Source organism: Oncorhynchus nerka, linkage group LG9b (genome assembly GCF_034236695.1).
Source record: "Oncorhynchus nerka isolate Pitt River linkage group LG9b, Oner_Uvic_2.0, whole genome shotgun sequence".
Lineage (NCBI taxonomy): Eukaryota > Metazoa > Chordata > Actinopteri > Salmoniformes > Salmonidae > Oncorhynchus > Oncorhynchus nerka.
Genome location: NC_088424.1, coordinates 13888251 through 13911705, shown reverse-complemented (window position 1 = coordinate 13911705; position 23455 = coordinate 13888251). Strand labels below are relative to the sequence as shown.

Here is a 23455-nt window from a genome sequence, read left to right as displayed (position 1 = left end):
ACAACATAATAATCACGTCTTGTCTTATCATCAGGTGAATAGTGGAAAGTAGAAGTAATCAACATTTTAAAATTAATAGATTTGATAGACAGTTTCGTAATTTTGACCTCCCCGCCATTCATTGGAAGAGGAAGTGAAAACTGTAACATTATCTAAAGGTACAGTATCAATTGGCGGCATAGAGAACATTTATCTGTTGTGAAACAAATTTTCTGCAATTATACACATTTTACCCATTGACTTTAAAGATTAATTAGCTGTTTTTAAGCTAATATGCAGCAATTCTATGCATTTTGCTATTGTTAAGGGTGTGTTCCTCTGCTCAAACATTATAGCAAAATCAATTAGCATATGCCCTGAATGCCCGGTATTTGAAATGTTTGATTCTCCCTGACTTTCTAGCTTTTATTTGATTGTTAGTTCTCAAAGATGGTATTAAAAATTGTATATTGTTAAATATCTTTTCTGCATGCTTTCTATCTGGTTTTGGTTGTTCAAGTTGACACTGAAACAGTTTTTCCATCTTGAAAATTTCCACTGCCCACCTAAGAATTAGCTCCAATGACTGTAATTTCCTCCATATTAATTCGAGATTTTGGCAATGAAGTAATTTACCTACTCCCCCAGTGTCAGATGAACAGGAACAGCTGGCATGCAAACTGTTCCTGTAGACTACCAGTCATTGGCTAGTTAGCATTGGGTCGTGAAACTACATCTAAAGTCCTTCATACTGGACGCAAAGACATACACATTTTATTTTGCAGTTTTAAAGGGGAAATCTGCAGTTGCTACATCCATCTCTGGACTTATAATTGAATGATATGTACCCATTGATTCTGAAAGAATATAACTATGTCCTAGTTCTTCAACTGTCGCACTCTATTAGAACCCCAAAATAAGCTTGTTTTACTCCTTTGTTTGCAAACAAAATAAATGTAAACAAATACTATATAGCCTCAAAACATGGTTAACACAATTATTGTTGATATCATGGATGGTCAGTCCTAGCATCTATAGCACTATCTAAGAGTTTGTGAGTAGTTGCATTTCTCCAGCCCCATCCCTTATGCTTTTTACCGAACCTTGGGAGCAGAGAACGTTTTATTTTTCCTGCAATTCTACACATTTTACCATGTTTTATGTGACTTCATATTATACTTCAGTGATTTAACAAAATCAATGGGGGCCCTCAAGGGGTCGAGGCCCCTAGGCACGTAATTTCTGCCTAATGACTCAAACTGAATTCTTCTACTGCTCTATCTTTCGTTCGCTACATACTAAGGAATGTACACCCATGGGTGTAGCGTTTGCCCTGAGCAATGAGTTTAATATAATCTGGCCATGATAAATACAAGATATAGATGGCTGGTTAGCCTAATTTGCCTACGTAACTAAAACGGGATAGTAGTTGCTCAACGGTATATTTTTCTAACAGGTTTGCTTATGAATGACATAAAAAGAGGAAAAGTGCACAACCATGTTTTCGAAATAGGACGTTGTGCATTCTAGTATTTCTATTTATTAGGGATCCCCATTAGCTGCTGCTCTTCCTGGGGTCCAAACACACCAAAGCACCCCCATTACATATAAAACAAAATATAAAACAGTGAACTATGTTTGTACTAAAAAACCGGTCACCCGTCTGTGCTGGTCAAACTGGATTATCCAGCAGGGCGTTCCGGGCTGGAGCTCGAGTTTTGGTTGGGTGTCATGTGACATTAATTAGCCATGCTCCAGCACAAATCAATGGAACAGGACTAGCCTCCGTGATTTGCATAAGGGATAAGTAGGAGGAACCATGCTGAAAGTGCAGATAAACCCAATTGAAGAGCTCATCACTCTAAATGAAAATATAAGTAGAGAAAATCCTGTTTCACTGCGTGTCTTTTTTGTTGTTGTTGTTTCGATTACTGTGCGCCTTGACACGGAGTGCAAAGGTCGATTAAAGACTCCCCCCAGTGCTGAAAGGAGGCGATAGTTGTTACAAAATATTCAAGGTTGAAGCTGATGTTCTATTGAGGTAAGTTTGCGTCGGTTACAATTTTATACGTTATGAAACACTAAAATTAGGTTGACTTTTTAAAATTGTATTTCGTACTGTACTATCATTCGGTGTAGCATGGATGTTTGTTTACATCACCGAATTAAAAATGGTTTGCGTTTGTAGCGTGATTTGAGTAGTCTAGGCTACCTTTAACGCTTTATCGGTTAAAATGTCCTTTTAGACAATCCTAGTTATAAATACATTTGCCAACTTCGAAAGCAGAACACTAAACTGCAATGTTTATGGTAGGCTATAAAACGCTCATCTGCAATAATCTATTCGCTAGGCCTATTGTTTATTAGGATATCGACGAATAACCCAGCATGCAACAATTTCACCAATATACAAACAGAAGTGAACTTTAAATTGTGACAACTGTCTTTCCAGGGGCCAGCAAAATGAATTTCCTCCTGGAAACCCTTCAGTTGATTGTAATGTCCATTTATTACAACATAGAGGCGTTTGTCAGACTGTTCATCCCATTTAAGAAGAAAAATGTCACCGGGGAAATCGTCCTGATCACGGGGGCGGGCAGCGGCATTGGCCGGCTCATGGCAGAAAAGTTTGCCAGCCTGGGCGTCTCTCTGGTTCTGTGGGATGTCAACCAGGAGGGCATGAAGGAGACTGCAAGACTAGTGAAGGAGAAAGGGGCAACTAGGGTCCACTACTACCTGTGTGACTGCAGTGACAAGTCTAAAGTCTACAGAGTGGCTGACCAGGTAAACCACCTGATTCTAATCAACTAGTCTTTAATCAAGACTGTACTTAGTTGAATTGGTGTTGCTGTTTAAAAAAAGAGGGAGGGGGAAGCCTGCACTGATACTATCCCTTGGTGAGTAATTTTCACCTTGCCTTGTGGTCTATCAAGCATCCATTAACCTGTAATTGCAGGCTTCGCCTTGTGAATAACTGTTTCATTATACTACAGTTGAAATGGAGGTTCACCAACCCCTCCTAAAGCGAGGTAGAGTTTCTGTTCAGTAAACGTCCATTGTTGCTGAGGGAAGGGAAAGCCACATGAAAGTCCTTACATGCTATTCAGTAAATGTTTCTCAACTTTTAAAACTGGTTTTAAACTCTGTCACGCATAAGGATCCTTCCCTGTTTAACTTGTTAGTACAATGCAATGTCTCATAAGATCCTCCTCACCACAACAATTGGCTGGCAGGATATAGGAAGCAACAATATGTATCTGTTAATAAAATACAACAAAAAGTGAAGTACTGGGTGTGCTGAATGTTAACAAATGTTTTAAACATGTTTTTTGTTCAGGTCAAGAGAGAGGTGGGGGATGTGAGCATTCTCATAAACAACGCTGGCATCGTCACAGGCAGGAATTTCATGGACGCACCAGACTCCCTCATTGAGAAAACCATTGAAGTAAACACCATGGCACACTTTTGGGTGAGCTAATGCGCTTACAGCTCACATCTGCTACACTGACATCAACACAACTATCTTGTCGGTTTTCCCTCCTTGCTGTCTTTATCAATGCAGGCATTTAAATGAGAAGGTATTATCCTAAATCGGCCTATACATTTGTTAGAGCATTCACATTTTTACCTCATTGTAGGCCTATGTCCTTTGTAGTAGCAGTTCCACCCACATCCCCTCAAATTAACACAGATCTGTAACAAACTGAAAATCATATTTCATTGTACAAGTTCTCCCCCTGATTTGATTTTTCTTTTTTCTCTAGACTTATAAAGCCTTCCTCCCAGCGATGACTGCCAACAACCATGGTCATCTGGTCAGTGTTGCTAGCACAGCGGGTCTGATTGGTGTCAATGGACTAGCAGGTAAATCACCCACTAGGCATGCATGTGTGCATGACTTACTCCAATGTTCCTCAATACTGGTCCTGGAGAGCAACGGTGTGTAGGCTTTTGTTCCAGTCAGCACCAAGACACCTGAAAGCTAATCATTGTTTAATGACTGGATAAATCAGGTGTGTTGGGGTGGGGCAATAACAAAAGCCTACACACCCCTTAACCATAGTGCAGAATATTGCCTTTGTCTTAAACTCTGGGTAGAACATAATGCAATCAAGAGACTTACCGTAGAGCTGAACGATAGAGATGTTATCAATTGACCTTGAATGGGTGATAATGTCATTTTTAACTTGTTCATATACTGTAGCTGAAGGGTCTTTTCCATAGACTGACTTGGTTACAGAAAATGGTTCAAGGACAGTGCAATTTAGTTGACATTATCTTGATGTGGAGACTTGTTTTATATATCCTCTATGTTGTAGTGTTTTACATCTATTTCTCTATTTTCTTTATCTGATTGTTGGGAAGGGCCTGTAAGTAAGCATTTCACTGTTAGTCCACACCTGTTTACGAATCATGTGACGAATTCAATTTGATTTGAGACCTTTGTTTATCCTGCTCTACTGTATGCCAACACGTGTTTCTCTCCTGATAGATTACTGTGCCAGCAAGTTTGCTGCTATTGGCTTTGCTGAGTCTGTGGCTCTGGAGCTGCTGGCAACGGGGAAGGATGGTGTCAAGACTACCATTGTGTGTCCACACTTCATGAACACTGGCATGTTCGATGGCTGCAATTCTAAGTAAGTTATCAGCCATAATAGGTGCTATACAGGATATCATTGAAAGTTGTTATTTTATTCCTTATTGTTAAAATAAACACTCGATGAAGGCCAAGGGTCACATTGCATATGTATATACCCTTTTCAATTGTGGACTGATAGTGGTTTATATTATGAGGTAGTGAACTTTAAAAAAATAAATGTATATTAATTTTATTTAACTAGGCAAGTCAGTTAAGAACATTTCATATTTACAGTGATGGCCTACAGTGGGTTAACTACCTTGTTCAGGGGCAGAAGGACAGATTTGTACCTTGACAGATTTGTACCTTGTCAGCTCGGGTATTTCGATCCAGCGACCTTTCGGTTACTGGCCCAATGTTCTAACCACTAGGCTACCTGCCACCTTATTGACTCCACAGGTGGCCTCTCTTGGTGCCTGTCCTGGATCCAGACTATGTAGCAAAGAAGATCATTGAAGCCATTTTAACTGACCAGGTCTACCTTCTGCTCCCAAAGAGCATGTATATTCTCATGGGCATGAAGAAGTGAGTATCCATTCGTGTTCTTACTCTTCCTTTCCTTATGGAAATAACATGCTAGTTTTAGTTATTTGTCGCATGGAGTGATCTGCTGCCCAGACACACACAACGCATTGTCACCTCATTTCAACACTCAGAAATGGTTACAGTACATGCTCAAACTGCACAGTATAGTCATAGCCACTAGTGACAACCTCTGTTTCCTCTACTATTGCTAAGGTAGGTTGCCCTCAGTCTAGTTCTCTAGCCTGCCTCCCCACCTAAAGTAGATTCAAGTATTTCAATGGTTAATATCTTCCCTAGATGTTACATTGCATCCTTTGCGGCTTGACTCTACTGTTTCTGGCCCAAACTAGACTGTTAGTATGGGTCTTTAATGTTTTCTTAGGACAGGCCAGGGATAGCCAAAGTTAGAGTGAGGTGGTCAGATTACAATAGACTATGTATGGGAGGGATTTTAAAGGTCCAATGCAGCAGTTTTTATCTTAGCGAAGGGCAATTTCTCAAGCAAGAAATTTGTTAGGGCTGTCTGGGAGTGGGTCAGTTAGCAACGAGCAATCGGGAGGCCGGCGTCCCTCCAGAGTGGTCGCACGCTGTTCAACAGCTTTTTTGCTCATCTCTTCATTCACAGGGCACCCGTGATATGCCTTTCACTTTCTGTTTTCCTTACGCAGCCCACTCGCCCTTCTCCCGACCGGCGACAGTACAGCTGCCAGTCGGAGGCAAGATACTTCTTTTTTAAATTTATTTTAGCGTCAATCCTGCGGCATGCCTACTCCCTTTCGCCATTTATTTGTATTATTTAAAATGCATTAGATGCCATGTCCATTTGAAGAAAAGGTTTGATTTCCTAGAAGTAAGGAGGCCTGTACTGGTTCCCTGGATCAACAGGTGACGAATACATTTAGTGAAATCAAATTGTATTTTTTGACAGGCTTCTCACAATGATATGGCAACAACATTTACATAGTGAAGGAATGAAATAAACATTGTAAATATACTGAAAATAAGACTACATTAAATCAAGTACAAAAGAAACATGTAGACCAAAGGAAATGGGATGAAACTAAAATGGCTGATAGGCATATAGCAAGGACATTGTTTGCCCATGTGCTGAATAACTACACTGCGTTCGCAGCATAGAATTATAATGAAAGTATATCTGCATAGTGCAGTTGTGACATTGCATTGGTCCAGTAGACTAAAGTGATTGTGTACAGAATATAAATAAATGGTGGGGGTGGTAGGGTGTAGAAGTCTTGGGGTAGAGGCTGGCTTTGGGATAGGTGGGCTGAGACTTAATGCTGACCCTCATTGTAGCAGCTCCCTCTCCCCGGTGAGCCGTCTTCACGATCGGAGGCCCCTTTCAGGTAACGGGTGACCTGAATCTGGACCCCCCCCCCCTATCCGTGGCATCCCAGGTTGCAGGATTCTTACGAATGGTTCCTGTACACAAAGAACATTGAGTTACATTTGAATTACACAAGTAAAAACCAAGGTACTTTAACACTTTTTTTTATATTAAAACTTTGAAGAATTAATCTTTAGAAACAAGTAATTGAAACATTCCTTATCCCCTGCACCAGTCCAAGTTGTAGCGATGTCAAGCCGGTTTGACAGGATGCAAGGTAGCATCTGCCACACTGACTTCAGGTCCTTGGCACCCTTACAACCAGACACCTAAGCTACAAATGTAAAAGTATTAGGAATTACACACTTAACATATTTCCCTCCCCAACCCCCTATATTTTATTTTCATTTATTGTGAAAGTCTGAAAAGACAGATGTCAGATTTCCAATAAGAATTTAAATGTAATATAAATGCCTCGTGTTAAAGTTCTGAGCGGAGGAATTTTGAACATGATGTCACGTCAGGATACAATGCTCGCAACAACTGGGTCAAAGTTGAATGTCTCTTGCTCTTTCCCGGAAAAAGCAATAGCTACATACAATTCTGAGCACACCTACAAGTCTGTCCTGGAGCTTGGTGTCCTGGCTCAGCCTGATCTCCAGCAAACCAGGCCTTGCTGGTCCCCCATCTGGAGATTGAGATCATCTCCAACTGACTGATTGGCCTGTTGATAGATGACAATGTATTAATTTTTTATTTTATTTCACCTTTATTTAACCAGGTAGGCTAGTTGAGAACAATTTCTCATTTGCAACTGTGACCTGGCCAAGATAAAGCATAGCAGTGTGAACAGACAACACAGAGTTACACATGGAGTAAACAATTAACAAGTCAATAATACAGTAGAAAAAAGGAGTCTATATACAGTGTGCAAAAGGCATGAGGAGGTAGGCGAATAATTAAAATTTTGCAGATTAACACTGCCGTGATAAATGATCAGATGGTCATGTACAGGTAGAGATATTTGTGTGCAAAAGAGCAGAAAAGTAAATAAATAAAAACAGTATGGGGATGAGGTAGGTAAAAATGGGTGGGCTGTTTACCGATAGACTATGTACAGCTGCAGCGATCGGTTAGCTGCTCAGATAGCAGATGTTTGAAGTTGGTGAGGGAGATAAGTCTCCAACTTCAGCGATTTTTGCAATTCGTTTCAGTCACAGGCAGCAGAGAACTGGAACGAAAGGCGGCCAAATGAGGTGTTGGCTTTAGGGATGATCAGTGAGATACACCTGCTGGAGCGCGTGCTACGGATGGGTGTTGCCATCGTGACCAGTGAACTGAGATAAGGCGGAGCTTTACCTAGCATGGACCTGGAGATGACTTTGAGCCAGTGGGTCTGGCGACGAATATGTAGCGAGGGCCAGCCGACTAGAGCATACAAGTCGCAGTGGTGGGTGGTATAAGGTGCTTTAGTGACAAAACGGATGGCACTGTGATAAACGGCATCCAGTTTGCTGAGTAGAGTGTTGGAAGCAATTTTGTAGATGACATCGCCGAAGTCGAGGATCGGTAGGATAGTCAGTTTTACGAGGGTAAGTTTGGCGGCGTGAGTGAAGGAGGCTTTGTTGCGGAATAGAAAGCCGACTCTTGATTTGATTTTCGATTGGAGATGTTTGATATGAGTCTGGAAGGAGAGTTTACAGTCTAGCCAGACACCTAGGTACTTATAGATGTCCACATATGGCTCCTTGATGATTTGTGTGAGATTGAGGGCATCTAGCTTAGATTGTAGGACTGCCGGGGTGTTAAGCATATCCCAGTTTAGATCACCTAACAGAACAAACTCTGAAGCTGGATGGGGGGTGATCAATTCACAAATGGTGTCCAGGGCACAGCTGGGAGCTGAGGGGGGTCGGTATCAGGCGGCAACAGTGAGACTTATTTCTGGAGAGTAATTTTCAAAATTAGTAGTTCGAACTGTTTGGGTATGGACCTGGAAAGTATGACATTACTTTGCTGGCTATATCTGCAGAAGACTGCAACTCCTCCCCCTTTGGCAGTTCTATCTTGACGGAAAATGTTATAGTTGGGTATGGAAATCTCAGAATTTTTGGTGGCCTTCCTGAGCCAGGATTCAAACACGGCAAGGACATCAGGGTTAGCAGAGTGTGATAAAGCAGTGAGTAAAACAAACTTAGGGAAGAGGCTTCTGATGTTGACATGCATGAAACCAAGGCTTTTTCGATCACAGAAGTCAACAAATGAGGGTGCCTGGGGACATGCAGGGCCTGGGTTTACCTCCACATCACCCGCGGAACAGAGGAGGAGTAGAATGAGGGTGCGGCTAAAGGCTATCAAAACTGGTCGCCTAGAGGGTTGGGGACAGAGAATAAAAGGAGCAGATTTCTGGGCATGGTAGAATATATTCAGGGCATAATGCGCAGACAGGGGTATGGTGGGGTGCGGGTACAGCGGAGGTAAGCCCAGGCACTGGGTGATGAGCGAGGTTGTATCACTGGACATGCTGGTTGTGTAGTGGCCAATCGATTCAAACATGACACGACCAAGAACTTTGAATTCAATGATAGACTTTTAATACACCCGTATTACAAGCCGGAGAGCCCCTCGAGACCCACAACCTCCAGAGCTCTCGCTCTCCTTTTTATCTCCTTGCATACATTATCAGTTCATCCCCCAATGCAAATACCCTTACATTCCAATCTGTTCGTCCTGCTTGTTCAGCCCAGTAACGCCCACATCTGCTTTCGGCCAGATTACAAGACCCTTCCTGTTCCTGCACATAGCTAAATGCATTCTTTTGTTTGTGTATTATCTAAGATCAGCAGACGGTGTCTCAGTTTCTAGCGTGTCCAGCTATACTAAAAATACTATACATTCCTCTTATTTTACAGCCCTATGCTTTGGCTCTGCACTTAGCTAAATCAAATCAAATTTTATTTGTCACATACACATGGTTAGCAGATGTTAATGCGAGTGTAGCGAAATGCTTGTCCTTCTAGTTCCGACAATGCAGTGATAACCAACAAGTAATCTAACTAACAATTCCAAAACTACTGTCTTATACACAGTGTAAGGGGATAAAGAATATGTAGATAAGGATATATGAATAAGTGATGGTACAGAGCAGCATACAGTAGATGGTATCGAGTACAGTATATACATATGAGATGAGAATGTAGACAAAGTAAACAAAGTGGCATAGTTAAAGTGGCTAGTGATACATGTATTACATAAGGATGCAGTCGATGATGTAGAGTACAGTATATACGTATGCATATGAGATGAATAATGTAGGGTAAGTAACATTATATAAGGTAGCATTGTTTAAAGTGGCTAGTGATATATTTACAACATTTCCCATCAATTCCCATTATTAAAGTGGCTGGAGTTGGGTCAGTGTCGTTCTCAAATAACATCAAGGCGGTGGCCCGTTCCTGTAGGTTCATGCTCTACAACATCCGCAGAGTACGACCCTGCCTCACACAGGAAGCGGCGCAGGTCCTAATCCAGGCACTTGTCATCTCCCGTCTGGATTACTGCAACTCGCTGTTGGCTGGGCTCCCTGCCTGTGCCATTAAACCCCTACAACTCATCCAGAACGCCGCAGCCCGTCTGGTGTTCAACCTTCCCAAGTTCTCTCACGTCACCCCGCTCCTCCGCTCTCTCCACTGGCTTCCAGTTGAAGCTCGCATCCGCTACAAGACCATGGTGCTTGCCTACGGAGCTGTGAGGGGAACGGCACCTCAGTACCTCCAGGCTCTGATCAGGCCCTACACCCAAACAAGGGCACTGCGTTCATCCACCTCTGGCCTGCTCGCCTCCCTACCACTGAGGAAGTACAGTTCCCGCGCAGCCCAGTCAAAACTGTTCGCTGCTCTGGCCCCCCAATGGTGGAACAAACTCCCTCACGACGCCAGGACAGCGGAGTCAATCACCACCTTCCGGAGACACCTGAAACCCCACCTCTTTCAGGAATACCTAGGATAGGATAAAGTAATCCTTCTCACCCCCCTTAAAATATTTAGATGCACTATTGTAAAGTGGCTGTTCCACTGGATGTCTTAAGGTGAACGCACCAATTTGTAAGTCGCTCTGGATAAGAGCGTCTGCTAAATGACTTAAATGTAATGTAAATATTTGGGCGGTAAGCAAATTGGAGTGGGTCTAGGGTGTCAGGTAGGGTGGAGGTGATATGGTCCTTGACTAGTCTCTCAAAGCACTTCATGATGACGGAAGTGAGTGCTACGGGGCGGTAGTCGTTTAGCTCAGTTACCTTAGATTTCTTGGGAACAGGAACAATGGTGGCCCTCTTGAAGCATGTGGGAACAGCAGACTGGTATAGGGATTGATTGAATATGTCCGTAAACACACCGGCCAGCTGGTCTGCGCATGCTCTGAGGGCGCGGCTGGGGATGCCGTCTGGGCCTGCAGCCTTGCGAGGGTTAACACGTTTAAATGTCTTACTCACCTCGGCTGCAGTGAAGGAGAGACCGCATGTTTTCGTTGCAGGCCGTGTCAGTGGCACTGTATTGTCCTCAAAGCGGGCAAAAAAGTTATTTAGTCTGCCTGGGAGCAAGACATCCTGGTCCGTGACTGGGCTGGGTTTCTTCTTGTAGTCCGTGATTGACTGTAGACCCTGCCACATGCCTCTTGTGTCTGAGCCGTTGAATTGAGATTCTACTTTGTCTCTGTACTGACGCTTAGCTTGTTTAATAGCCTTGCGGAGGGAATAGCTGCACTGTTTGTATTCGGTCATGTTGCCAGACACCTTGCCCTGATTAAAGCAGTGGTTCGCGCTTTCAGTTTCACGCGAATGCTGCCATCAATCCACGGTTTCTGGTTAGGGAATGTTTTTATCGTTGCTATGGGAACGACATCTTCAACGCACATTCTAATGAACTCGCACACCGAATCAGCATATTCGTCAATATTTTTATCTGACGCAATACGAAACATGTCCCAGTCCACGTGATGGAAGCAGTCTTGGAGTGTGGAGTCAGCTTGGTCTGACCAGCGTTGGACAGACCTCAGCGTGGGAGCCTCTTGTTTAAGTTTCTGCCTGTAGGCAGGGATCAACAAAATGGAGTCGTGGTCAGCTTTTCCGAAAGGGGGGCGGGGCAGGGCCTTATATGCGTCGCGGAAGTTAGAGTAACAATGATCCAAGGTTTTACCACCCCTGGTTGCGCAATCGATATGCTGATAAAATTTAGGGAGTCTTGTTTTCAGATTAGCTTTGTTAAAATCTCCAGCTACAATGAATGCAGCCTCCGGATAAATGGTTTCCAGTTTGCAAAGAGTTAAATAAAGTTCGTTCAGAGCCATCGATGTGTCTGCTTGGGGGGGGATATATACGGCTGTGATTATAATCGAAGAGAATTCTCTTGGAAGATAATGCGGTCTACATTTGATTGTGAGGAATTCTAAATCGGGTGAACAGAAGGATTTGAGTTCCTGTATGTTTCCTTTATCACACCATGTCTCGTTAGTCATGAGGCATACGCCCCCGCCACTCTTCTTACCAGAAAGATGTTTGTTTCTGTCGGCGCGATGCGTGGAGAAACCCGTTGGCTGCACCGCCCCGGATAGCGTCTTTCCAGTGAGCCATATTTCCGTGAAGCAGAGAACGTTGCAGTCTCGGATGTCCCTCTGGAATGCTACCCTTGCTCGGATTTCATCAACCTTGTTGTCAAGAGACTGGACATTGGCAAGAAGAATGCTGGGGAGTGGTGCGCGATGTGCCCTTGTCCTGAGTCTGACCAGAAGACCGCTACGTTTCCCTCTTTTTCGGAGTCGTTTCCTTGGGTCGCTGCATCCGTTGTCCTGTTTGTAAGGCAGAACACAGGATCCGCGTCGCGGAAAACATATTCTTGGTCGTACTGATGGTGAGTTGACGCTGATCTTATATTCAGTAGTTCTTCTCGACTGTATGTAATGAAACCTAAGATGACCTGGGGTACTAATGTAAGAAATAACACGTAAAATAACAAAAAACTGCATAGTTTCCTAGGAACGCGAAGCGAGGCGGCCATCTCTGTCGGCGCCGGAAGTATTATTAATAGCTCAATATGTTACTATGTATGTGTGTCTTTATCTCAGAGCAACAGACTGTGTCTTCTCTGTCATTCCTTCTGCATCTCTACGTCCTAAAAATATGCAAACTATGTCTATTGGTCATCAGTTAGTCATTTGACTGACCCCCTCCTTTGTTATATCCCTCTGGCCTTGGTATGTCCAGCTATCCTGGCAGCTATGTCACCTTTCCTTCATGTAGTCTGTTTTTAGTGTTCAGCTATTTTATACATGTTATGCATTTATCTATGTGTTATATTTGCAACCACAGTTGTAATGGGTGAGGTCACCGCATGTGTGGGAGGTGGGACAAAGGAGTTAGGGGTATGAAGAGTGGAACTAGGGGCTCCATTGTAAACTAAAACAACGATAACTAACCTGAACAACAGTATAGAAGGCATATTGACATTTTAGAGAGGCATACAGCGAGGCATACAGTAATCACAGGTGTTGAATTGGGAGAGCTAGCTAAAACAGTAGGTGAGACAACAGCTAATCAGCTAGCACAACAACAGCAGGTAAAATGGCGTTGACTAGGCAGGGAGGGTCGGATTAACTACACACAGAGCCTGAGTGCGGCTGGGGCCGACAGATAAAACATAAACAAGCAGAATGGAGTACCGTGATTAATGGACAGTCCAGCATGCATCAGCTATGTAGCCAAGTGATCAGTGTCCAGGGGGCAGCGGTGGATGGGGCAGGGAAGCTGGACTGGCGGGTATTATCCAGGTTAAAAACTGGCTGGCTGTGCAGAAGGAAAAAGGTAAAAGCCGCTAGCAGTGGCTAACAATGACTAAATAGCTTGTAGCTGGTTAGCTTCTGGAGGTTCTTGAGTGTGTTCTAAAAATGTTAAATAATAGCGATTCCGTATCACATTGGGTAAGGCAGGTTACCGGAAGGTATAAACAAATTAAAAATCGAAAAGAGATTGAAAGTAAATATGGGTCCAGTGAGTGTTTAGGATGCGGCGATTCAGAAGTGTCCGATACCACCCGGACTTCTAGGGAGAAAATAAGCAGTTAATCACTGTCACACACCTGAAAATCAAATTGTATTTGGCACATGCTCCGAATACAACATGTATACCGCGAAGTGCTTACTTACAAGCCCTTAACCAACGCAATGCAGTTCAAGAAGTTGAGAAAATATTTACTAAATAAACACAAAATAAAAACGAGGCTATATACAGGGGGTACTGGTACAGAGTCGATGTGCGGGGGTACAGGTCAGTCGCGGTAATTTATACGTGTAGGTAGGGTTAAAGTAACTAGGCATAGATAATAAAACTGCGAGTAGCAGCATTGTAAAAATGCAAATAGTCCTGGTGGCAATTTGATTAATTGTTAAGCAGTCTTAGGGCTAGGGGGAAGAAACTGTTAAGGAGCCTTTTGGACCTAGACTTGGCACTCCGGTACTGCTTGTTGTGCGGTAGCAGAGAGAACAGTCTAACTTGGGTGACTGGAGTCTTTGACAATGTCAAAGATGATGTACATACGGCCCAGTGATGTACTGGGCTGTACGCACTATCCTCTGTAGCGCCTTATGGTCGGATGCCGAGCAGTTGCCATACCAGGCGGTGACGCAAATGATCAGGATGCTCTCGATGGTGCAGCTGTAAAACTTTTTGAACCCATGCCAAATCTTTTCAGTCTCCTGAGGGGTAAAGTTGTGGACGTGCCCTATTCACGACTGTCTTGGTGTGTTTGGACCATGATAGTTTGTTGGTGATGTGGACACCAAGGAACTTCAAGCGCTCAACCTGCTCCACTACAGCCCTGTCGATGAGAATGGGGGCATGCTCTGTCTTGCTCACGTTGAGGGTGAGGTTGTTGTCCTGGCACCACACTGCAGAGAGGTGTTTAGTCCCAAGATTCTTGGCTTAGTGATGCGCTTTGGGCACTGTGGTGTTGAACGCTGAGCTGTAGTCAATAAACAGTATTCTCACATAGCTGTTCCTTTTGTCCACCTGGGAAAGGGCAGTGTGGAGTGCGATTGAGATTGCATCATCTGTTGGTGCGGTATGCGAATTAGAGTGGGTCTAGGGTTTCTGGGATGAAGGTGTTGTGAGCCATAACCAGCCTTTTTAAAGCACCTCATGGCTACTGATGTGGGTCCTACTGGGCAGTAGTCATTTAGACAGGTTACCTTTGCTTTCTTGGGCACAGGGACTATGGTGGTCTGCTTGAAATATGTAGGTATTACAGACTTGGTCAGGGAGAGGTTGAAAATCTCAGTGAAGACACTTGCAAGTTGGTCTCCACATGCTGAATACACATCCTGGTAATCAGTCTGGCCCCGCGGTCTTGTGAATGTTGACCTGTTTAAATGTCTTAATCATATTGGCTATTGACAGCACAATCAGTCGTCTGGAACATCTGGTGCTCGCATGCATGAGTCAATGAGCAACACTGTTTAAAGCTGTTTAGGGTGTGTCATCTCTTTAACAAAGCAACAAGCGGGAGGTTAAAAAAGCACTTGTCCCCCCCCCTTAACTCTGACTGTACTTATAGCTTTATTATTAAGAAAAAAAGTACTTTCTATGCCTGTGATGTGGTTGTCCCACCTAGCAATATTAAAATGAATGCACCAACTGTAAGGCCCTCCTTTTTACTTTTAGGTTTGTGTGTATTGTTGTGACTTGTTAGCTCCAACAGTGCAGTAGTATCTATGAACATAAGCATTTCACTACACACGCAATAACATCTGCTAAATATGTAGAGTGTGTGGCTGATTTTTAATAAGTGTCTGCTAAATGACTCAAGCGTAGCATAGAGTATATAAAACCAATGAAAAATGTAGGCTATAAACTACATTTATTAGGTGTAGTATCACTTACGTCATCTTCAATTATTTGAATGCGTTGTTTCCTCGTGTGGTTGTGTTAAAAATTTTAAAAATGCTTAGCCTACATGTGATTCAAATTTGATAAGGTTGTTTATTTTTTTAACCTTTATTTAACCAGGCAAGTCAGAACAAATTCTTATTTACAATGATGGCCTGGGAACAATGGGTTAACTGCCTGTTCAGGGGCAGAACGACAGATTTGTACCTTGTCAGCTCGGGGTTTGAACTTGCAACCTTCCGGTTACTAGTCCAACGCTGTAACCACTAGGCTACTCTGCCACCCCGCGTTTTATAGATCACCACGAAAACAGCTTGCCGATTCTGGCTATGGTTAGCTGGAAGGTTGCTCTCCCGAATTAGAGAAATTCCTGGCTATTGTATTTCAAATTAACTCATGGTTTGCCCATGGATTCCTCTGAGTGGAGGCTAAATGCCAGAGATGCAAATCACATCATTCACGACAAACTCTGCTGGCGGTAGGAATTTATAGCCTTGGGGTTCGCAACAGTGGGAAATAGTGGTGCTTGTCTTTTATAGATAGTCAGAAAGAGAAGGGACATGGATGGTTTTTCACTGCACACAGTTCAACTTAGTTGATCTGGTTTGCCAAGCATTCCAGACAATGTGATATCATTCACAACACCTTGTCTTTGGATCTCCATAAGCTTGCAAGTACCGGTAAACACCAAGGCTAGTTATGCATTGATGCCAATTACGGCTCAGTCACTGATAAAGCAGCACCTGCTTGAGTGGGCGGCAAGACTCTATTTATCTGGAGACAACACAGATTTATAAAGACCTACACCTGATTTGGACTGCAGCTGAATATAATTATCTGCAACCTCAACATTTAAATCTACAGCAAAGCCTTTTTGTGTTATGGAAATGTCCTTGTGACGGGTGTGGTAGCGGGAACGCGTTCGGAAATTTGGCCAGGTCCTGGCGATTTGTCTTAATTTGGGACCATTTGCATGGCTACATTTGTTCCTTGAGGCCTTTGAGTGTGAATTGTTGGCTTCATGTTGAATACAACACAATACACCCATGACTAATATAGAAGACATAATCACTCACCACCAATTAGACTGACTAAGACATGAAATGGCTTCTCTTGTTATTAACATATTTAGTAGTGCAGTTATGGGGTTATTATGCCCTTTGAAATACGTTTTGTCGCTGGACCGGAAGACATTCAAACAGCATTTATTATGCTCTGAATAATTTATTGGATTTTCATCAGTTTTCTGTTTTTAATTAAGATTGAATTTATTCCCACTGTGATTACCAGTTTGTCTAAATGACTTGCTGTAGTTTGTTCTAATGAAGTCATTCTGACTCTTTCAATTCCAGACACTAGTTTGTTCTCATAGGCTATAAGTTGTGTGTTGCAGTGATCGTTGCTAATATTTAGCCTAATTGACTGTTCTCACCTTCACAGGATTTTACCCTTTAAGACTGGGAATCTGCTGGGGATGTACTTGGGAGCGTTCAACTTTATGGATGCCTTCAAAGGACGCGTCAAGAAAGAGGCGTAGTGAAGAAGACGAGAGCAACCACACATACTAAGTACATTTAGTCTCAGACTCAAAGGTGATTAATACGGGCTATCGTGTTTGTTTTTTTCCCCTTAAATATTTCATTATTATACAACTAATTTTGTGACAAAGCCTACGTACTAGTTTACATCGGCAGACGAGGGATACGTGTAGGCTATATAAGGTAATAAAATACTGCTAAATATGTAACGAATGTATGACCTCAATATGTATTTTCATAGCATCAACACAAGTAGACTTGAGTGTGCTTTTTGGATCGACACACTCTATATGAAATGTTTTCACGAGTTATAGTCACTTCATGAAGTTCACGCTGTGTATGTTAGCTCCTTACACTGACACAGGCTCAATAGCAAAATGTGGTTCCTTTTTCACTATCATTCAGTGGATACTGCCCCCCCCCCAACACACACACACACTTTATAATGCTTCCCTTTTTTGGCCTGAAGCAATATTGGAAGGGTTTGTATTGTCGATGCACTTTTTTTTTTTTCTTTATACACCCATTGTTGGGTATTACGTAATTGTTCACATGGGTGTTGTAGAACATATTGTGCATGTACTAATCTAACAGCCAAGTAGAGAAACTCAGGAAAAAGTGTCATGTAAGGGATCATTATCTGTGTACTGGATTAGTTTGTCTACAGTATCGCCAATAGGAATGTTATGATAAATTATAGTATGTACCAAACACTCATTTTCCAAACTGTTATTCTCTTAACTGGACGACCTACCCTTTTTTTTATATTTGAATTTACTGACAGATATTTATTTATTGCTTAATCATGTACAATGTTTTACTTTGACATTGAAGATGAGATGACTGCATGATTTAACTCATTTTATTTAAATTCTGTCATGTTTACATTTTAATAATCACAATAGCATTGTTTACATGTAACAATGTTGGTATTTGAATAAGTACTTTTAAGAGTAAAGGTACTTATTTAGGTTTGCTCTTGAAAAATAAAGTTAGACATTTGTCTTATCAGGATATTTTCCCCTTAATGGCTCCCATGCTTCTAGAATCACTAACATGGTCCGAATGTGCTTAATTATTGAATGCGTGATCATAGCCCCATCTTGTGGAGAAAGAGAACCAGTTCTACTGTGTCAAACCACGTTTCCATCAAATAATTTCGTGCGGATGAAGTATGCTACTTGACGCATGAAAATATTCACAACCGGGCTGATGTAAAATAATTTTATATAATCGCCAATAGACCATTTGTTCGTTCGACATGGTAGGACCGTTTTGTGTCGGTAACTTTTTGTGTGAGAAATGGTGGTGGAAATGCCTTTATGCGCAAATATTGATATAATAACCATCCTATCGAAGGAAATTTGGGACTCGCGCCACGATATGTTGTGGTCCTCCCACTACGACTAAGGAAAGCATGCAGTTTAGGCTACAGATTAAATACATTTTGAACTTCAAAGGGTGGTGAGCTCGATGCTACTTTCCAATAAATATCGAGGGTGGGCTGTTTGACAAATACAGCTAATCTCGCTTCTATCCAAAATGTCACATAAATAGCCTACCCGCACAGTATCTGCGAGCGGTTGGATTAAGCGCATCTGCCAAGACCAGAGTGGACACATTTGCTATATAATGTAACAGTTTCTGTGACAACCATCAGTTAAAAATCCAATGGAAAATGGTAACTTGGGGAATTTAAAGGCAAAATAAATTGCGCACCACGTCATCACGCACAGCCTTCTATCATAAAACAATCTATTTGATGGAAAACTCTGGGAAAATCCCTATGTTTTATGCAGATTTGAGAATATTTCCATTAAACTGTCGCAAATTGGATGTACACCTAGCTAATGACTTGCCTGGCTAAAGCGACTATAGGCAACAACAAAACAAAAATACGACACGTGTAATGGATATAGCGGAGATTAACATTTTTATCCGTTCAAGGGTGGATTTGTGTTTTGTCTAACTTCATTGTGACAAATTATGGAAACTGTTTTTTTAGAATAAATTGTTTGCTGAATACCTTTGTCATCACGTAACTGTAAATTCCACAAACGGATATGTTGGGAGGGCATAGGCTGTCGCCAATTTATTAATGCGTAATGGAAACACTTCAAGCACTACATTTTTATTCGCCACTGTAGTTGTTTGTGACGTCATTACGTCCAGCTGTTTATCGACGCAACGAAGCCAGGTAAATTGGAAGCTTGTGTAGTGGGGGTTTGCAAACAAAAAGGGAGTGATTCATTGATCTACGGGACTTTAATGGGGACCAGCCAACTTTTGATACAGGATGCAGTGGTAAAACTGTCACTAGTGAGAAAAATAATGGCGCTATGGTAGCTGCAGCTAAAGGTTTAAGAGTAGTGGCTGCTGCAATCTGGTAAATGGTTTCACCATAATCAAGATATGGCAGGAAAGTCGACTATGCAATCGTCCTGCTATTTAGGGAGAGGCAAGATCTATTTCTAAAAAAGAATCCCACTTTAAATCTGAGTTAACTACACTATATATATACCAAAGTATGTGGACACCCATTGAAATGAGTGGATTTGGCTATTTCAGACACACCCGTTGCTGACAGATGTATAAAATCGAGCACACAGCCATGCAATCTCCATAGACAAACATTGGCAGTAGAATGGCCTTACTGAAGAGCTCAGTGACATTCAATGTGGCACCGTCATAGGATGCCACCTTTCCGACAAGTTAGTTCATCAAATTTCTGCCCAGCTAGAGCTGCCCCGGTCAACTGTAAGTGCTGTTATTGTGAAATGGAAACATCTAGGAGCAACATTAGCTTAGCTGCAAAGTGGTAGGCTACACAAGCTCACAGAACGCGACCATCGAGTGCTGAAGCGCGTAGTGCATACAAATCTTCTGTCCACAGTTGCAACACTCACTACTGAGTTCCACACTGCCTCTGGAAAAAAACATCAGCACAAGAACTGTTTGTCAGGAGCTTCATGAAATAGGTTTCCGTGGCCGAGCAGCTGCACACAAACCTAAGGTCACCATGCGCAATGCCAAGCGTCGGCTGGAGTGGTGTAAAGCTCGCCGCCATTGGACTCTGGAGCAGTGGAAACGTGTTCTCTGGAGTGATGAATCACGCTTCACCATCTGGCAGTCCGATGGATGAATCTCTGTTTGGCGGATGCCAGGAGAACACTACCTGCCCCAATGCATAGTGCCAACTAAAGTTTGGTGGAGGAGGAATCATGGTCTGGGGCTGTTTTTCATGGTTTGGGCTAGGCCCCTTAGATCCAGTGAATGGAAATCTTAATGCATACAATTACATTCTAGACGATTCTGTGCTTCCAACTTTGTGGCAACAGTTTGGGCAAGGCCCTTTCCTGTTTCAGCACGACAAAGCCCCCGTGCACAAAGCGAGGTCCATACAGAAATAGCTTGTTGAGATCAGTGTGGATGAGCTTGACTAGCCTGCACAGAGCCCTGACCTCAACTCCATCAAACACCTTTGGGATGAATTGGAACGTAGACCGCAAGCCAGGCCTTATCGCCCAACAGCAGTGCCGACCTCACTAATGCTCTTGTGGCTGAATGGAAGCAAGTCCCTTCAGCAATGTTCCAACATCTGGTGGAAAGCCTTCCCAGAAGAGTGGAGGCGGCAAAGGGGAGACCAACTCCATGATTTTGGAATGAAATGTTCGACGAGCAGATGTCCACATACTTTTGGTAATGTAGTGTAGCTCATCTGTATGTTTTAAGTCTTAGTCAATGCAGATGCCCAAATATGTGTAGCCGGGAAACCGATCAATGGGAGAACCATCCAATGAATAAATATGTAGTCCATCTGAAACATTCTTGCAAGAAGAACAATATGTATTTAGTCTTGCTCGCATTAAGTACACGTTTTAACCAACACGGGCTTTATGTAAGGTAACAAGGTCAGATTGCAGCTCTAACATAGCCTGTTCAACAGTTGGGGCAATGGCATACATAAGTATCCATATTACAAGTTTTAACAGATAGACCAATATTATTTATATAAATAGTAAAGAGAGCAGGTCCCAGTACCGACCCCTGCGGTACACCTTTTGTACTATCCAGAAAACTAGATTTAACACCAGAGGTCACACATTGAGTCCTATCTTACATATATTTTTCAAACCACTTGTAAGAACCCTGATATTTCAGTCATCCTTTGAATAAAAATGTGATGGTCAACAGCATCAAAGGCCTTGGCAACATAGCTACTGTATGCATATCGCTCGAGTCATGGCTAACTGCACACATGGAGTGTGTCTGAAAGTGGGCATGTCAACAGAAGTGGGAGGATCAACAGAAGTGGGTGTATGGAAAGCGAATCAACTAATTGGGCAGATTTGTTCCCACTCAGGACTGTTTTGCATGGCTGATTGGGCTTCACGACGAGTTGATTGTTGACAACTGTTGCATTTCAGTTAAGCCTAACCTTTTTCCTAACGTAACCTCATTCTTCTAACCTGCCACATTATTATCTTGACCTGCTATGTAAATTATCTTATCCTGCTACGTTAGTTCTCATAACCTACTATGTAAGCATTATGCTGACCAGCTGTGCACCTGGCTACAGTCAATCTAACTAACCGATAACGGAGCACTGATTGTTACACCCATCGCTGTTGGGCCACCCACTGATGTTACACCCATCGCTGTTGATCCACCCACTGATGTTACACCAATCACTGTTGATCCACCCACTTATGTTACACCCATCGCTGTTGATCCACCCACTGATGTTACACCCATCGCTGTTGATCCACCCACTGATGTTACACCAATCGCTGTTGGTCCACCCACTGATTTTACACCCATCGCTGTTGATCCACCCACTGATGTTACACCCATCACTGTTGGTCCACCCACTGATGTTACACCCATCGCTGTTGATCCACCCACTGATGTTACACCCATCGCTGTTGATCCACCCACTGATGTTACACCCATCGCTGTTGGTCCACCCACTGATTTTACACCCATCGCTGTTGATCCACCCACTGATGTTACACCCATCGTTGTTGATCCACCCACTAATGTTACCCCCATCGCTGTTGATCCACCCACTGATTTTACACCCATCGCTGTTGGTCCACCCACTGATGTTACACCAATCGCTGTTGATCCACCCACTGATTTTACACCCATCGCTGTTGGTCCACCCACTGATGTTACACCAATCGCTGTTGATCCACTCACTGATGTTACACCAATCGCTGTTGATCCACCCACTGATGTTACACCCATCGCTGTTGATCCACCCACTAATGTTACCCCCATCGCTGTTGATCCACCCACTTATTTTGCAACGCCCACTTTCAGACGCACTCCAAGACATGTTTATAGCAGTGAATGTCATCTATTCATTTACTCTGATAGTATTATTAAGTAGAAACCATATCAGCCAGGGAAACGAATTGTTCTCACAAAATGTTTTTTAAAACTTTTTTTTTACAGCTTTTCTGCTACATATACATACATTTTACATACACATTTTGCATACACATTTGACATATATGGTACTTTTATATAAAGCAGTCACATAACAATAATACATTAACAAACATCAACTCTTTAATCCCACCCCTCAGCCCATCCCACCTATCACCATAGACCACCCTCATTTGGTTTCCATGTGCCATATATTTGTCAGTTGTGCTGTGATGTTTTACATAATTTCTTAACCTTTCCAATCTCATAATATCCACAGATTGTGAGCTAAAGATGAAAACCTTTCCTACGAGTATTATTATTTATTGACTGACTATGGCTTTCTAAATCACCCAACACGGTTATTTGTAAGGTTACTTTTAAGTGCATGTTGTGATTTTTTAACCATCCCTGAACCTTTTACCAGAAACAAGCTACATGTGAGAAATACTATAATAAATTATCTATTGATTCTGTCTCTTTCGCAGCAAAATCTACAGAGCTGAGATTGTTGTATGCCCAGTGGTGACTCGTCATTCAGGGCAGGTGGAGCCCCACCTGTTTTGAGCCCCCAATTTTTAGCTAAATTTGTTTTGTTTTTTAATATTAGAATGTTTTGGGTGGGGCTTGCCTGTTTTGCATGTTATTTTGACATTAATACGTGTCACATTTCAGTTTGCAAACAATGTAAAAAAATATATTTGTTGTCTTGAGTAAAGAAGCTCCAAAATGCAGGTGTTTCAGCCTAGCTCAGTGCTTTCTGTGGTGGTGGGGTAAGCCATCAGAAAATACAGAGTGTTGCACCATGATTGGCTCAGTGTTCTGTCACTCATGGGGACACTACATCACCACCAAGTCTAAGGGGAGAGCTCGAAAATGTAAGCCCCTTGGGTGCTGCCATAGAGTTAAATTAGAAGTGCCCATCCAATAAGGCTCAAGGTCATTGGCCACAGATACAATTACATCAAATCATGTTATATCTACAGTAGCTTTGATTGGACTGATTATGTCATCATACTTTCAAAATCTTAGCTAGCAGTCATCATGACTCAAGTCAACAATCT

General features: G+C 42.5%; 1 protein-coding gene and 1 long non-coding RNA gene across 3 annotated transcripts; one reads left to right on the top strand and one right to left on the bottom strand.

The window, feature by feature from the left end:
* The first annotated feature begins 1772 nt into the window (after positions 1-1772).
* On the top strand, positions 1773-17972 carry LOC115114308 (epidermal retinol dehydrogenase 2-like). Of its 2 annotated transcripts, none has more exons than XM_065013352.1 (7): positions 1773-2020; positions 2432-2763; positions 3317-3448; positions 3744-3843; positions 4472-4616; positions 5018-5143; positions 5812-5905. In XM_065013352.1, exons 2-7 carry the CDS (start codon positions 2443-2445, stop codon positions 5888-5890), a joined length of 903 nt encoding a protein of 300 aa, XP_064869424.1. In that variant the 5' UTR covers positions 1773-2020; positions 2432-2442; the 3' UTR covers positions 5891-5905. The 2 variants fall into 2 exon arrangements, with proteins under 2 accessions (XP_064869424.1, XP_064869423.1); XM_065013351.1 differs by lacking the exon at positions 5812-5905 and adding an exon at positions 16861-17972 and having other exon boundaries at positions 1778-2020.
* Positions 6075-12492, bottom strand: LOC135565676 (uncharacterized). Its single transcript, XR_010461773.1, has 3 exons — positions 12029-12492; positions 7106-7212; positions 6075-6822 (listed from the first exon to the last, which is right to left on the bottom strand). It is a non-coding gene; the product is annotated as an uncharacterized LOC135565676 (long non-coding RNA).
* Positions 17973-23455: the final 5483 nt, after the last annotated feature.

Excerpts from the sequence above, each read along its gene's own strand:
- LOC115114308 (XM_065013351.1), top strand. The coding sequence starts at position 2,443 with ATGAATTTCCTCCTGGAAACCCTTCAGTTGATTGTAATGTCCATTTAT. Across the intron at positions 2,764-3,316 it reads TCTACAGAGTGGCTGACCAG|GTCAAGAGAGAGGTGGGGGA; the intron begins GTAAACCACCTG and ends TTTTTTGTTCAG. Across the intron at positions 4,617-5,017 it reads TTCGATGGCTGCAATTCTAA|GTGGCCTCTCTTGGTGCCTG; the intron begins GTAAGTTATCAG and ends TTGACTCCACAG.